This window comes from Coregonus lavaretus, assembly GCF_964263955.1.
Source record: "Coregonus lavaretus genome assembly, chromosome: 10".
Lineage (NCBI taxonomy): Eukaryota > Metazoa > Chordata > Actinopteri > Salmoniformes > Salmonidae > Coregonus > Coregonus lavaretus.
The window spans coordinates 19,778,721-19,795,803 of NC_139997.1; the positions used below are offsets into that span (position 1 = coordinate 19,778,721).

Sequence of the window (17,083 nt, forward strand, 5' to 3'; positions counted from 1 at the left end):
TAAAAAAAGGGTAAATCCATTTGAATTCAATCACTTTTTGACAGCACCCCATTTGATTTGAACGAAACCATATATATACAGTGGCTTGCGAAAGTATTCACCCCCCCCCCCCCCCCTTGGCATTTTTCCTACTTTGTTGCCTTACAACCTGGAATTAAAATGGATTTTTTGGGGGTATGTATCATTTGATTTACACAACATGCCTACCACTTTGAAGATGCAATTTTTTGCAAAAAGAGCCACCTTTTGCAGCAATTACAGCTGCAAATCTCTTGGGGTTTGTGTCTAAAAGCTTGGCACATCTAGCCACTGGGATTTTTGCCCATTCTTCAAGGCAAAACTGCTCCAGCTCCTTCAAGTTGGATGGGTTCCGCTGGTGTACAGCAATCTTTAAGTCATACCACAGATTCTCAATTGGATTGAGGTCTGAGCTTTGACTAGGCCATTCCAAGACATTTAAATGTTTCCCCTTAAACCACTCGAGTGTTGCTTTAGCAGTATGCTTAGGGTCATTGTCCTGCTGGAAGGTGAACCTCCGTCCCAGTCTCAAATCTCTGGAAGAATGAAACAGGTTTCCCTCAAGAATTTCCCTGTATTTAGCGCCATCCATCATTCCTTCAATTCTGACCAGTTTCCCAGTCCCTGCCGATGAAAAACATCCCCACAGCATGATGCTGCCACCACCATGCTTCACTGTGGGGATGGTGTTCTCGGGGTGATGAGAGGTGTTGGGTTTGCTCCAGACATAGCGTTTTCCTTGATGGCCAAAAAGCTCAATTTTAGTCTCATCTAACCAGAGTACCTTCTTCCATATGTTTGGGGAGTCTCCCACATGCCTTTTGGCGAACACCAAACGTGTTTGCTTATTTTTTTCTTTAAGCAATGGCTTTTTTCTGGCCACTCTTCCGTAAAGCCCAGCTCTGTGGAGTGTACGGCTTAAAGTGGTCCTATGGACAGATACTCCAATCTCCGCTGTGGAGCTTTGCAGCTGCTTCAGGGTTATCTTTGGTGTCTTTGTTGCCTCTCTGATTAATGCCCTCATTGCCTGGTCCGTGAGTTTTGGTGGGCGGCCCTCTCTTGGCAGGTTTGTTTTGGTGCCATATTCTTTCAATTTTTTAATAATGGATTTAATGGTGCTCCGTGGGATGTTCAAAGTTTCGAATATTTTTTTATAACCCAACCCTGATCTGTACTTCTCCACAACTTTGTCCCTGACCTGTTTGGAGAGCTCCTTGGTCTTCATGGTGCAGCTTGCTTGGTGGTGCCCCTTGCTTAGTGGTGTTGCAGACTCTGGGGCCTTTCAGAACAGTTGTGTATATATACTGAGATCATGTGACAGATCATGTGACACTTAGATTGCACACAGGTGGACTTTATTTAACTAATTATGTGACTTTTGAAGGTAATTGGTTGCACCAGATCTTATTTAGGGGCTTCATAGCAAAGGTGGTGAATACATACAGTGAGGGAAAAAAGTATTTGATCCCCTGCTGATTTTGTACGTTTGCCCACTGACAAAGAAATGATCAGTCTATAATTGTAATGGTAGGTTTATTTGAACAGTGAGAGACAGAATAACAACAAAAAAATCCAGAAAAATGCATGTCAAAAATGTTATAAATTGATTAGCATTTTAATGAGGGAAATAAGTATTTGACCCCCTCTCAATCAGAAAGATTTCTGGCTCCCAGGTGTCTTTTATACAGGTAACGAGCTGAGATTAGGAGCACACTCTTAAAGGGAGTGCTCCTAATCTCAGCTTGTTACCTGTATAAAAGACACCTGTCCACAGAAGCAATCAATCAGATTCCAAACTCCACCATGGCCAAGACCAAAGAGCTCTCCAAGGATGTCAGGGACAAGATTGTAGACCTACACAAGGCTGGAATGGGCTACAAGACCATCGCCAAGCAGCTTGGTGAGAAGGTGACAACAGTTGGTGCGATTATTCGCAAATGGAAGAAACACAAAAGAACTGTCAATCTCCCTCGGCCTGGGGCTCCATTTAAGATCTCACCTCGTGGAGTTGCAATGATCATGAGAACGGTGAGGAATCAGACCAGAACTACACGGGAGGATCTTGTCAATGATCTCAAGGCAGCTGGGACCATAGTCACCAAGAAAACAATTGGTAACACACTACGCCGTGAATGACTGAAATCCTGCAGCGCCCGCAAGGTCCCCCTGCTCAAGAAAGCACATATACAGGGCCGTCTGAAGTTTGCCAATGAACATCTGAATGATTCAGAGGAGAACTGGGTGAAAGTGTTGTGGTCAGATGAGACCAAAATCGAGCTCTTTGGCATCAACTCAACTCGCCGTGTTTGGAGGAGGAGGAATGCTGCCTATGACCCCAAGAACACCATCCCCACCATCAAACATGGAGGTGGAAACATTATGCTTTGGGGGTGTTTTTCTGCTAAGGGGACAGGACAACTTCACCGCATCAAAGGGACGATGGACGGGGCCATGTACCGTCAAATCGTGGGTGAGAACCTCCTTCCCTCAGCCAGGGCATTGAAAATGGGTCGTGGATTGGTTATTCCAGCATGACAATGACCCAAAACACATGGCCAAGGCAACAAAGGAGTGGCTCAAGAAGAAGCACATTAAGGTCCTGGAGTGGCCTACCCAGTCTCCAGACCTTAATCCCATAGAATATCTGTGGAGGGAGCTGAAGGTTCGAGTTGCCAAACGTCAGCCTCGAAACCTTAATGACTTGGAGAAGATCTGCAAAGAGGAGTGGGACAAAATCCCTCCTGAGATGTGTGCAAACCTGGTGGCCAACTACAAGAAATGTCTGACCTCTGTGATTGCCAACAAGGGTTTTGCCACCAAGTACTAAGTTATGTTTTGCAGAGGGGTCAAATACTTATTTCCCTCATTAAAATGCAAATCAATTTATAACATTTTTGACATGCGTTTTTCTGGATTTTGTTGTTGTTATTCTGTCTCTCATTGTTCAAATAAACCTACCATTAAAATTATAGACTGATGATTTCTTTGTCAGTGGGCAAACGTACAAAATCAGCAGGGGATCAAATACTTTTTTCCCTCACTGTATGCACAGACCACTTTTCCGTTATTCATTTTCTAGAATTTTTTTAAACAAGTTTTTTTTTTCATTCCACTTCACCAATTTGGACTATTTTGTGTATGTCCATTACAAATCCAAATAAAATCAATTTAAATTACAGGTTGTAATGCAACAAAATAGGGAAAAATTGCGAAGGGGGATGAATACTTTTACAAGGCACTGTATTTGCCCACTGTAGAAGTGCTCAGAAAGTGACTTTTTGGACCTGAATGGCAAAACATTCAAGAGATAAAGGTGCTCAAAGTTGACTTATTTTACATACTCAACCAACATACAATGAGACATCCATGTCTTCACCACTGGAAAAGATAAACGGTTGAGATTTATATTATTTAAAAGCTTACAAACAGCATTGTCAAACTATTTTATAATTTCTTTAAAACGTTTTTTAACAAATTGTCATTTTTTTTACCTTACGAGTAAAATAAATAAATAATTATGCATATTTGCATATGTTGTAGCTTAGACCGTATTTTAGATCATCTGAGGTTGTGTTGTGCCCGCCTTAGGTTGAGACACAACATGCTCTTGAATACAGGGTGGGTGTTATGTTTTGGCTAATACATTTACTAAAATGGGAATAAAATGTACATTTCAACTCTCAAATGGTACCACAAAGATGGATGGAGGTCCACACCAGAGAATGTTGACTTGAATGGGAATATATGTTTAAAATTATACTGTCAATCCTAGAAATATAGATAATACAATAGACATTACCATTTTAAGTTGACATCCGACAGTGGTTGGACCAGTTGCCATCTTTGTGGTAGTAATTAAAAGTAAAAATGTCAATTCAATTTACATTTCAATGGTGTACTAGCTAAATTGCAGTGGTCTGAAGGCATAGGTCCATTCTATGAATTATATTTCTATGATTTTAAATTACACCCACCCTGTATTCAAGAGCATGTTGTGTCTCAACCGATGGCGGGCGCAACAAAAACCTCAGATGATGTAAAGTAGGGTCTAAGCTACAACGTATGCGAATATGAAACAAATCTGAGTTGACAAGTTTTTTTGATAATTGACATTTAAGAAATTAAATAGTTTGAGAACCCTGTTTGAAAGCTTTTAAATATCAAAGTCAACCGTTTAACTTGTCAAATGATGAAGACATGGATGTCTCATGGTATGAGTATGGTGGGGTATGCAAAATGGGTCAACTTTGAGCATTTCTATCTCCTGAATGTTTTGCTATTCAGGTCCAAAAAGTCACTTTCTGACCACTTCTTCCATGGGTAAATATGCATGGAAAGTTTGGTTTAAATCAAAAGGGATGGTGTCAAAAACGGATTGAATTCAAATGGATATACCCAAAAAGGAAATTTGAATTATTCCAAAAGAAATATCAACTGAATCAATAGAGCCTTACCATTGTTATGATGATGATGATGATAGTGATGGGGGTAGTGATGATAAAGATTGAAATATCTATCACTGATGCATCTGTCCACAGGAGCCATTGCTGGTCAGGGAGAGCCGGGGGCCGGAGGTGGCATGCGGGGGGCCCATGGAGGTGGACTCTTCAGAGCAGCGGGCCCGCCGGCCCATGAACGCCTTCCTGCTTTTCTGCAAGCGCCACCGCTCGCTGGTGAGGCAGGAGCACCCTCGGCTGGACAACCGCGGTGCCACGAAGATCCTGGCTGACTGGTGGGCCGTGCTGGAGCCCAAAGAGAAACAGAAGTACACAGACATGGCCAAGGAGGTTAGCACCACCAAAACCCTGTTCTGGAACTGTAAAACGTTTCTTATTCTCTTAGGGGCGAATCCTAACTTCCATTTAAGTAACATTTTCACAGCAATGCATGACTAAGTGAACATTTCACTGAAGTTAGGATTCACCCCTTTCTGTTTCTCTAAACAGACCATTCCATTTTATTTAGTCATTTGAGGAGATTCAGATTATTTTTCCTCATGGACTGGCAGAGTTCAGAGAGAATGAACCCTGATTTGTGCAGTGTGACAAGCAAATGAGCTGATCAAGAGTTCCAACACAGGATCACAAGCAAACTAATTTGAAAGACACAAATTATCACACAATACTGGAGTGTCTTAGCCATACTAAGACAACCTCTTCAGTATATGATGCATTTTGCTATAGTAGGTATTAGTTGTTGTTTCTTTTTATTTTGCTGTTAACCTTTCTACCTTGTCATCTTCCAGTACAAGGATGCCTTCATGAAGGCTAACCCGGGCTATAAGTGGTGCCCCACCACCAACAAGCCAGTCAAGAGCCCCTGCCACACTGTCAGCAACGCAAGCAAAAAAGTGTGGTCCTTCCCTTCCAACTCCCCTAAGGGCTGTGCCACTGCCAAGAAAGTGCCGAAGACTGACAGCACACCACAGCTTAATTTCGCCATGGCAGGTGCGTCAAGTGACATATTGATGGGAAAAACAGCTTATAAAATATGAATGTCATGTCTCAGCATAGCTGCCACTGAATGAATGTCAAATTAGTAAAGATTCATCCCAACTTGCCTTCATTTTGTGCCTTCCCAGATCCCACGAAGATGGGTGGCCTAAGCATGCTACTGTTGGCTGGGGAGCATGCCCTTACTGCCAGAGAGGTATGTCACATCATACTGCACTGAACAAAAATATAAACACAACATGTAAAGTGTTGGCCCCATGTTTCATGAATTGAAATAAAAGATCCCAAAAATATTCCATGTGCACAAAAGCTTATTTCTCTAAAATGTTGTGCACAAATTTGCTTACATCCCTGTTAGTGAGCATTTCTCATTTGCCAAGATAATCCATCCACCTGACTGGTGTGGCATATCAAAGTTGATTAAACCACATGATCATTACACAGGTGCACCTTGTACTGGGGACAATAAAAGGCCACTCTAAAATGTGCAGTTTTGTCACACAACACAATGCCACAGATGTCTCAAGTTTTGAGGGAGCGTGCAATTGACATGTTAACTCCAGGAATGTCCACCAGAGCTGTTGCCAGAGAATTGAATGTTCATTTCTCTACCATAAGCCGCCTCCAACGTCATTTTAGAGAATTTGGCAGTACGTCCAACCGGTCTCACAACTGCAGACCACATGTATTGCATCGTGTGGGCGAGCGGTTCGCTGATGTCAACATTGTGAACAGAGTGCCCCATGGTGGCGTGGGGTTATGGTATGGACAGGCATAAGCTACGGACAATGAACACAACTGCATTTTATCAATGGCAATTTGAATGCACAAAAATACAGCGACAAGATCCTGAGGCCCATTGTGAGGCCCATTTCTTTTTAAGGTATCTGTGACCAACAGATGCATATCTGTATTCCCAGTCATGTGAAATCCATAGATTAAGGCCTAATTTATTTATTTCATTGACTGACTGATTTCCTCAAATGAACTGTAACTCTGTAAAATCAATGAAATTGTTGCATGTTGCGTTTATAGCTTTGTTTAGTATAAGTCCTGGGCTGTAGTGCAACAATTCAGGGGGGACCTCAGAGTTATAAGGGTTTATGAAATAACGTAAAGTCCCAGTCCAGTGGTTTTTCAACTCGTAACTCGTCAAACTAAGCTATTCCATGTTGTACCACAACTTTAATCTAGAAATCATCGTTGCAGTGGAAATATACACTACCGTTCAAAAGTTTGGGGTCACTTAGAAATGTCCTTGTTTTCGAAAGAAAAGCAATTTTTTTGTCCATTAAAATAACATCATATTGATCAGAAATACAGTGTAGGCATTGTTAATGTTGTAAAGGCTATTGTAGCTGGAAATGGCTAATTTTTTATGGAATATCTACATAGGCGTACAGAAGCCCATTATCAGCAACCATCAGTCCTCTGTTCCAATGGCACGTTGTGTTTGCTAATCCAAGTTTATCATTTTAAAAGGCTAATTGATCATTAGAAAACCCTTTTGCAATTATGTTAGCACAACTGAAAACTGTTGTGCTGATTAAAGAAGCAATAAAACTGGCCTTCTTGAGACTAGTTGAGTATCTGGAGAATCAGCAATTGTGGGTTCGATTACAGGCTCAAAATGGCCACAAACAAATAACTTTCTTCTGTAACTCGTCAATCTATTCTTGTTCTGAGAAATGAAGGCTATTCCATGCGAGAAATTGCCAAGAAACTGAAGATCTCGTACAACTCTGTGTACTACTCCCTTCACAGAACAGCGCAAACTGGCTCTAACCAGAATAGAAAGAGGAGTGGTAGGCCCCGGTATGCAACAGAGCAAGAGGACAAATACTTTAGAGTGTCTAGTTTGAGAAACAGGCGCCTCACAGGTCCTCAACTGGCAGCTTCATTAAATAGTACCCGCAAAACACCAGTCTCAACGTCAACAGTGAAGAGGCGACTCCGGGATGCTGACCTTCTAGGCAGAGTTGCAAAGAAAAAGCCATATCTCAGACTGGCCAATAAAAATAAAAGATTAAGATGGGCAGTCTGAGATATGGCTTTTTCTTTGCAACTCTGCCTAGAAGGTCAGCATCCATGAGTCGCCTCTTCACTGTTGACGTTGAGACTGGTGTTTTGCGGGTACTATTGAGACTGGTGTTTTGTGGGGACTATTTCATGAAACTGCCAGTTGAGGACCTGTGAGGCGCCTGTTTCTCAAACTAGAAACGTCCCTTTTTCAGGACCCTGTCTTTCAAAGATAATTCGTAAAAATCCAAATAACTTCACAGATCTTCATTGTAAAGGGTTGTGTTTCCCATGCTTGTTCAATTAACCATAAACAATTAATGAACATGCACCTGTGGAACGGTCGTTAAGACACTAACAGCTTACAGATGGTAGGCAATTAAGGTCACAGTTATGAAAACTTAGGACACTAAAGAGGCCTTTCTACTGACTCTGAAAAACACCAAAAGAAAGATGCCAGGGTCCCTGCTCATCTGCGTGAACGTGCCTTAGGCATGCTGCAAGGAGGCATGAGGACTGCAGATGTGGCCAGGGCAATAAATTGCAATGTCTGTACTGTGAGATGCCTAAGACAGCGCTACAGGGAGACAGGACGGACAGCTGATCATCCTCGCAGTGGCAGACCATGTGTAGCAACACATGCACAGGATCGGTACATCCGAACGTCACACCTGTGGGACAGGTACAGGATGGCAACAACAACTGCCTGAGTTACACCAGGAACGCACAATCCCTCTATCAGTGCTCAGACTGTCCGCAATAGGCTGAGAGAGGCTGGACTGAGGGCTTGTAGGCCTGTTGTAAGGCAGGTCCTCACCAGACATCACCAGCAACAACGTCGCCAATGGGCACAAACCCACCGTCGCTGGACCAGACAGGACTGGCAAAAAGTGCTCTTCACTGACGAGTCGCGGTTTTGTCCCACCAGGGGTGATGGTCGGATTCGCATTTATCGTCGAAGGAATGAGTGTTACACCGAGGCCTGTACTCTGGAGCGGGATCGATTTGGAGGTGGAGGGTCCGTCATGGTCTGGGGCGGTGTGTCACAGCATCATCGGACTGAACTTGTTGTCATTGCAGGCAATCTCAACGCTGTGCGTTACAGGGAACACATCCTCCTCCCGCATGTGGTACCCTTCCTGCAGGCTCATCCTGACATGACCCTCCAGCATGACAATGCCACCAGCTATACTGCTCATTCTGTGCTTGATTTCCTGCAAGACAGGAATGTCAGTGTTCTGCCATGGCCAGCGAAGAGCCTGGATCTCAATCCCATTGAGCACCTCTGGGACCTGTTGGATCGGAGGGTGAGGGCTAGGGCCATTCCCCCCAGAAATGTCTGGGAACTTGCAGGTGCCTTGGTGGAAGAGTGGGGTAACATCTCACAGCAAGAACTGGCAAATCTGGTGCAGTCCATGAGGAGGAGATGCACTGCAGTACTTAATGCAGCTGGTGGCCACACCAGATACTGACTGTTACTTTTGATTTTGACCCCCCCTTTGTTCAGGGACACATTATTCAATTTCTGTTAGTCACATGTCTGTGGAACTTGTTCAGTTTATGTCTCAGTTGTTGAATCTTTTTATGTTCATACAAATATTTACACATGTTAAGTTTGCTGAAAATAAACGCAGTTGACAGTGAGAGGACGTTAATTTTTTTTGCTGAGTTTATTTGTCCTCTTGCTCAGTTGTGCACCGGGGCCTCACACTCCTCTTTCTATTCTGGTTAGAGCTAGGTTGCGCTGTTCTGTGAAGGGAGTAGTACACAGTCTTGTACGAGATCTTCAGTTTCTTGGCAATTTCTCGCATAGAATAGCCTTCATTTCTCAGAACAAGAATAGACTGACGAGTTTCAGAAGAAAGATCTTTATTTCTGGCCATTTTGAGCCTGTAATCGAACCCACAATTGCTGATGCTCCAGATACTCAACTAGTCTCAAGAAGGCCAGTTTTATTGCTTCTTTAATCAGCACAACAGTTTTCAGCTGTGCTAACATAATTGCAAAAGGGTTTTCTAATTATCAATTAGCCTTTTAAAATGATAAACTTGGATTAGCAAACACAACGTGCCATTGGAACACAGGACTGATGGTTGCTGATAATGAGCCTCTGTACGCCTATGTAGATATTCCATAAAAAATCAGCCATTTCCAGCTACAATAGCCATTTACAACATTAACAATGTCTACACTGTATTTCTGATCAATTTGATGTTATTTTAATGGACAAAAAAATGCTTTTCTTTCGAAAACAAGGACATTTCTAAGTGACCCCACACTTTTGAACGGTAGTGTATCTGCAGCACTTAAGTCAATCTCTCATTTGTTGGAAAAGCACTGTGAGATGCAGATTCAAAGATCACATTATTCAAATGTTTGTGGTGAATGTGTGAATTGAAGTGTGAATTGAACCTCCACAGATTTCCTCCAGCTCCTCAAAGTCTGGAGCCACGGATGTCACTAAGCACCCTGGGAAATCCTCCTTATTCCAACTTGCTGAGGTAAGACCACCTGGAATGGGATGGTTCTCTTTAACGTCTTGTAACACTATTTCGTAGGGCTGTCACGGCAACCGCAGTCTGACACAAATTTGTTGATTTTATGCCAATATGCATAGATGTATAGAAAATTGCCTACATTACATTTATTATCTATTTGCATAGAAATGGTTCAGTTTTCTCTTAGAGTAACCCAACTATACCCAACACACCACATACACCACATAAAATCATACCATTCCCTAAAATGATGGCACTACTATGCCTTTTCTGTGACCGATCCTGCACTGACTGACTGACTGACTGACTGCCTAATACATCAAGCTGCAATAGGGAAAAGGAAGTGAGGCTCATTCCTGTTGAAATGGGTCAGCCAACCCTCAATTGTGTGTTCCTTTCCAGATCTCCTCCAGCACGCTTCGGCCCAATTTAACGGACATAGCTGGCGAGGGAAAGCCCTTGAGTCGCGGGGACCAGGCAGAAGTGGGTATTCTCAGGAAAAGGCTATTTGTGACCACAATGTTATTGATCTGTAACATTCATAGGCGAGGTGCCAACTGCTCAGCATGCTTACATACTGCATGAGTATGTACTTTTATCATTCTACATGCTATTTTAATGTGCTATTAAGTAGTTGGTTTTTAAACCAAGTGGGGTACCTTCCTGCTTACTGAAATCCACATCAACAAAATTAGAATCTGCCAATACTACCACTATTGGCTCTTCCCAATGTGTGGGCATGCCTTAAGGGAGGGCACAATGAAAGCATTCAGTGTATATACCTACCATACTATTTAGTACAAATATACACAGGTCACAAATATGAACATACCGGTACATAATCCCAGGATCCTTATCCATTCTCTCTTTCTTGTTCCCATTTTTCCTCAGACGTGGTCTGGCACCTCACAGCAGGGAAAGTCTGACGTATCCAAGATCAACGTCAAGTCCCCTCTTTTTCAACTGGCAGAGGTACAGTCATTACACTGTCTCAAGTCTGCCACTCTGCACAACTACATGCGCTTTATAGTATTGTCTTTATGATGCAAAGTGATATTTTGTCTAATTCTCCTCTGTTGTCTATTAAAGCAGATCTCCTCTGATTCAAGCCAGTCGACTGCACTGGAGGCAAAGCAGTGTAGCCAGTCGGCTCTCTTCCAGCTCGCTGAGGTACTGCAGTCCCTACATCACAAAACCTTTAAGGATCCATTTAAGTCCATTTGATATTACTGAAATCTTCAAAACCCCTACAGTGGAAATGACTAATAGTTAGCTCCAGCGCTTTCACGTTGATGTGACTTCTGAAATGTTAATGTATGTTCACTGTTGTGTTTTGTGTAGATGTGCTTGGCCTCCGAGGCAGGGAAGATGGAGACACAGGACGATACCTGCGCCCCACACATCAAAACTGAGACGGTGGTCAAGGAGGAGACTGGGGGCAGCATCCCCGATTTTCCTCTCTCCTCTCCCCCGTCTTCCTCAGCTTCTTCCTCCTCCACGCCCACCAACGCCAGTCCCCCGCTGCTCAGCGGCCAAGTGGCTAGCGTCAAAAAGAAAAAGAAGAAGAAAGACGCTAGTGCCAGAGAGCCACCCAAAGCGGTGGACAAAGACAAGAGCCCTCGTCCCGGCTCACCCAAAAAGACCCTCAAAAAGCGACCATCGTCTGAGTCGGAGTTGGAGAGCCTCCTCTACACTATCGAGGCCGTGGCTAAAGGGGCCTGGGGCGACACCGAGGAGGAAATATCCAAGAAGAAGGATAGCACCGCCGCCGTTATCATTCCGGGAGAGCCCAGCTCACCCAAAAAGAAGTTCAGAGCCAAGAGGCCCCTGAAGGCTAAGGAAGAAGATGAGATGGAGGAGGACAAAGAGGATGGAAGGCGCACAGAGCTGCCATCGACAGTGGAGATGGCAGTGAATATAGCAAGCCCCAAGACAGAGGCTGATGAGGCCAGCATCGGCAGCACCCCGGATCCCCTGGGCAGCACGGAGGAGCCCACCGCCCCTCCCAGCCCCCCGCACATCAAGCACAAAGTCGAGGAGAAGCAGAGGGAAGTGGAGGCCAACGCCGAAGGGTGTGGCTCCAGGAAGTCGGAGAGAAGCTGCAAGGGGGCGCTGTACAAAACCCTGGTGTCGGAAGGGATGCTGACCTCACTGAGGGCCAACGTGGACAGAGGTATGCATTAGTAACCCCCCTGCCCTGTCGCCATGATGACTATCAATATGCTGTTGTTTTACACCCATTCTGAGCAAGTCCCTGTGTTTATTTTTATTTTACTGGTGGCTCCTCTAAACTTTGTTTTTGTGTGTGTGTTAATCAGGCAAAAGAGGCTCTTTTCGAAGTGGATCTGATGAAGGGAGCTGGACTGACGAGACCTGGGCTTTCTCACAGATGGGACCCACTAATCCCAAGAAGCTAAAGAAGTCAAAATCCAAAGACGAAACTGCGCCAGGGTGAGTCCCCTGTCCAAGAACATTTTACTCCAATAAGTTTTATCACTGAAAACTGAATGAAAGATCACTAGTGGGAGCAGAATATAGTGAACGGACAATAAGCCCGTTTGACAAGGGGCACGTCCGTCATGCAAGGATTCACGTTTGTACTAATGGAAGTGGATGGCAGTGAAGATTGGCTAAGTGCGCTTGTGGCTCGATGCTCGTTGCATTTATGCCACAAGTCTGTTTTATTTATAGACTATTAGTGAATTGTTGAATGTGGAAAATACATTATTCTTTCAGTGACTATTTAACTAGTTCCGCTTTCTTTGTGGTGTAATGGGGTCCTCTGTGTGCAAGTTAATATCCGCCTTTGAGGAATCCCTGAAGAGAGCAAATAGGCCAGGTTAGGTTATGGGCAACCCATAAGTGTTTAAAACATTAACATGGGCACCCCCACAAGTGTTTGAAATATTCATGTAGGCACCTCCATAAGCGTTAAGAATATTAAGGTTGGTTCATCCTATTCATATTTTTAGGGGTTCCCTAGAGTCAATGTTTAATTCAAACCCTGCTTGAATGACATGGATAATTAGCCACTTCGTAAAGGGGTTTATAGCCACTCAGTAATCGAGGAACATAGCAACTGTGGGGCTTACTTATCCGATCAAGGCACTCTTAAAACACGCAAGAGGGAGCTTGAAAAAGCTATTATTGTGTTGGCATTTCTATCTAAATATTAAAAACAACAATGACAAACAAATGGCAAAGTGTTTCCGCAAGATGAAAGCCTTCATGAAGAAAGTGGAGTTGAGCATGTTCCACCTTGTATCTTATCAACAACATACCTTTGCAGTTTGGGGAAACTGGAGGAGGAGTTTGAGAAAAAGTTCAACAGCCTGCCGCAGTACAGCCCTCTGACGTTCGACAAGAAAAGCACCACCGTCACCAAGAAGAAAAAAACTGACGTTAGCACCACACCGGAGGAACAACCCCCGAAACCTGCCAAGGGTAAGCAGAGAATGTTACCGGAATGTTCACCAAACATTTCAATATATTTTGACAGAAGCCATCCCTCCACATCCCATACCGCTCCTGTTGCGCCTCGCTTTCAGGAACTTTACCACATTGTTACCATTTAACATGGCATGCAATGCTTTTGTTTCTTTTTTTGTTTGTCTTTTTTGTTATATCAGGTCCATCTCCATCTCAGAAAAAGACTTTATTCCACAAGATTGTTAGCAAGTACAAGCAGAAAAAGGAGAAGCCCAATACTGTGGACAAAGGTGAATTAGAGGATCATGTAACATGTGTGTGCATTATGTAATCCAGTTGTGAATGTTCTTGGCATGGTATTTACACATAGTTGGAGGCAATGGACACATTACGCAATGTAAAAAAAATGACCATGTAAGTACCATACGTTTGTATTGCACATTGAATTTAGACACATGTAAAATATTCTCTCTTTAGTTGTTGAACAAGTTTTAAACTGCAAAGTGAGGTGTAAATAAAAAATTAACCATCTAGCAGAACAGGGTCTCGGCCAAATCTATTTTTGCAGTCAATTCATGATTTACGCATGAATTACATTGGAGTTAGGTGCCCAGATCTCAAGTTAGAATTTGGGTTCAATAATTCTAAAATCCTTATTGAAAGTGAATGGCTCTTTTCAAATGTTATCCCCTCTCAGACATAGCGACGCGTAGTGACTCCCCCATGTCAGACTCAGCTGCCAAGGCCAAGCTGAGCCCCGCCCCATGTGCCACCGCCACGCTTTCCCCAGAGGCCATGGGAACTAGCGCTAGTATGCCGGTGGGCAGCCAGAAGAGGAAGGCTAGGAAGAGCAAAATCACCCACCTGGTGCGCTCGGCCGACGGCAGGGTGTCCCCAGCAGAGGGTGAGTCTTTCCTAACAGGCAATAGTTTATTCTGCACATTATCAAATACATAGGATTTAAGTAAATATACTGTATGTGAGCTGGAAAACGGCAGTAAAAAAAAACTAAAAAACATTTACAATGACAGCAATGAGGTAGCAATGAGGGTTGTTCTGTCCATGCCATTTTGAGAGGCCATTTTGAATGACAGGCAATAGCCTCATGGCATCTGCTTTGGTCCGTTTTATCACAGAGGACAAAGCCAGGGACCTGACCCCAGAGCAGGACGAAAAGCCATTACCCCGAGAGACTTTATGCAATGAAACAGGGTGCTACAACGCACCCAAGCAAGAGGAAGCGGATAGGAGCAGTGCACCCGAAGTCCTGCCCGCCTTCTTTAGCCTGTCTGCCCTTGCCGAGGTGGCAGCCATGGAGAACATTCACAGGTAGGCAGCCATGGAGAACATTCACAGGTAGGCAGCCAGAAATATATGAAGAGGGACACACCTTTGCTTCAAGGAAGCTGATCCTTTTCAACTTATTTTTTCTTTTAACACTGTTACATTTTTCTCCGTACGCTTTGAACGTGAATGCAGCATGTTTTATTTCCTATACATTTGTGTCTAATTAAGACTTAGATAACCAGGTGCAAGGAGTTTCATAACTAATCAATGACCTTCATTGATCAATCAAGTACAAGGGAGGAGCCAAAACCGTGAGGAGCATACACACGGCCCTCCAGGAATTGAGTTGACACTACTTCACTAGCCAGACAAAAAAACGTCCGAACACAAATGCCACACCACAAATCTTTGCCAAGAACAAAAAGTACATACCTTGATTGGTTGACCTTTACCTTCTTCTCTTCCTCCTGTATCAGAGGCCAGCGTGTGATTGGCGACAGCCAGAAGGACATGGCCCAGACCCCTGTCCTCATCTCCTGCGCTGACCAATGAAGTGGATCAGCCGCCCTCCTGCCTCCAGCAAAACGAAATGGACGCTTGCGTGTTGTGTGCGTTTTAACTTTTAACCTCTGACTCCTCATCCTGTTCTGGAAGGAAGGAGATGGAACGTGACTTGTGGATGGACCCCTCCTCTGTGGTGAATTAGCTAGAGCTCTGGTCTGAGGGGGAAAGCGGGGTAAGAGCCCCCTCCCCTCCCTCCTCCCATCCACTCACCTTCTCAGTATTCTCCTGAACCCTTCCCTTGGCAGTAGGATGTCACCTCCCTCCTCTTCCCATACGGCCCTACCTACTTAGAGTACCCTGAGGAAGGCAGGTTGTGTTCACGTTAATGTGTAATCTTTGTCCGATATTACGCCATTTTAAGGTCAAGTTTTGCAAACAAAAATTGCATTTCAAAAAAAGAAAGGAAACCTACACATGGTCAGCTTGACCACTTGCAAGAGAACATCTTCCCCCTTTCACACACTGTTGCAAAGTCCCCTCCACCTAGCATACCTAAATGTAGGGATGAGTCGAATCTTGTGGCTTCCTGCACGCCTTCCTGCTTGAACAAACTGACACAGCTTGGTAGATAGTCCTTGTGACGTATTTGATGTGGTACCCTCATTTTTATTAGCCTGTTTAGTGTGGTCTAGAGATAAAGCAGACCTCTTAACCTTCCACAGTGTGGTCAAGTATTCAATATTACTCTATCCCTTGCCTTCCAACCAGCTTAGCAACTGCTACTACGGTGATCTGTTTAACCTTCATTGTCAGTTTGAACTCAACGCATTGAGGCTCTTGCATTTGAACTTAAGCTTGCGTTTAAGCTTAGATGGGAGGCCTTTGGTTAGCATATTGTAAGTCTTAACCTGCCTGTTTTACCTGGCGCTTGGTCCACTACAGTGGGGCTCAATGTGATGAGAAGCAAAGTTACTGACAGTATGGACGGTTCTCCATGGCCTTAACTCTCTCATTACGACGTTAGCCGTACCTCAACCAGAACCTCTGCTCTTAATTCCTGACATCCACCGCGCAACCATTCACATGAATCTTACATCCGATGATGAAAATGAATCTTACTTGAATGATGAAAATGCATTTTGTGTCAATACTTGATCTTATCGCAGTCTGCGTAGCATCTACAAGGCTAATCCAAATGTGTGCTACTAGTTTCCTAAGATAGTTTTTTAACAAAGAACACTGCACTAACGTAGGAGACGCTTTTAAGATGTTACTTTTTCTTAGTAGGGCAATGTGTTTTCCCTGGTCTCTTTGTCTTTCCTATTAGCCTTTGAGATTTTCTTATGCCAAGTAACGGTCCACTGTAAGGCAATGAGAATAATTAAGGTTTTGCTTTTGAAGGTATTTGTATTTCAATAACGAGACAATTGCTTTTAATGATTTGTAAAAAAAATATATAAAAAAAATTCATTTTATTTTTTTGCATGTTCTAACTGAGGTTGAACAGGCTAGCATCCATTCCATATCCAAATAGCTGATCCTTGTGTCCATTCTTCTGTTTACAGTGTGTGAGCTGTAGTAGGGTTGGGGGACTCTTGACGTCTGCTCTGGGTGTAAGCTAATCAGATGGAAGAAGCTGTTTGGGGCTTATACAAGTAGTGCAAGCCAGTTCCTAGGTTGAAGAGTCCCCACCGATATGTCCTCCATGAAATTACCATTATGCTATATTATTATGTTTTGAAGTTGACCAATGCTATTTTTCTTAGGTCTTGCAGTCAGTCACGCTTCTCTCGTTATTGCTTTATCTTTGAGTTTATTGCTCTTTTTATATTTGATTCTTCTCCTTCACTTAAGTGTATTATGATGTTGTTGAAC

At 43.6% G+C, this 17,083-nt stretch overlaps 1 protein-coding gene across 3 annotated transcripts in view; it reads left to right on the forward strand.

Moving 5' to 3' along the window:
- LOC311136701 (HMG box transcription factor BBX-like) overlaps positions 1-16,653 on the forward strand; it is a 37,628-nt gene extending 20,975 nt beyond the window's left edge. For 2 of the 3 annotated variants that reach the window (XM_084170941.1, XM_084170940.1), the window contains exons 4-17: positions 4,557-4,805; positions 5,264-5,465; positions 5,600-5,667; positions 9,911-9,991; positions 10,391-10,471; positions 10,880-10,960; positions 11,081-11,158; positions 11,330-12,161; positions 12,307-12,439; positions 13,278-13,432; positions 13,618-13,707; positions 14,115-14,321; positions 14,554-14,746; positions 15,181-16,653. In XM_084170941.1, the coding sequence (XP_084027067.1) occupies positions 4,557-4,805; positions 5,264-5,465; positions 5,600-5,667; positions 9,911-9,991; positions 10,391-10,471; positions 10,880-10,960; positions 11,081-11,158; positions 11,330-12,161; positions 12,307-12,439; positions 13,278-13,432; positions 13,618-13,707; positions 14,115-14,321; positions 14,554-14,746; positions 15,181-15,256 (2,526 nt within the window). In that variant the 3' untranslated portion in view covers positions 15,257-16,653. Of the gene's footprint in view, positions 1-4,556; positions 4,806-5,263; positions 5,466-5,599; positions 5,668-9,910; positions 9,992-10,390; positions 10,472-10,879; positions 10,961-11,077; positions 11,159-11,329; positions 12,162-12,306; positions 12,440-13,277; positions 13,433-13,617; positions 13,708-14,114; positions 14,322-14,553; positions 14,747-15,180 lie in introns of all 3 variants that reach the window. The other variant, XM_084170939.1, reaches the window with a different exon arrangement.
- The last annotated feature ends 430 nt before the right edge of the window (positions 16,654-17,083 follow it).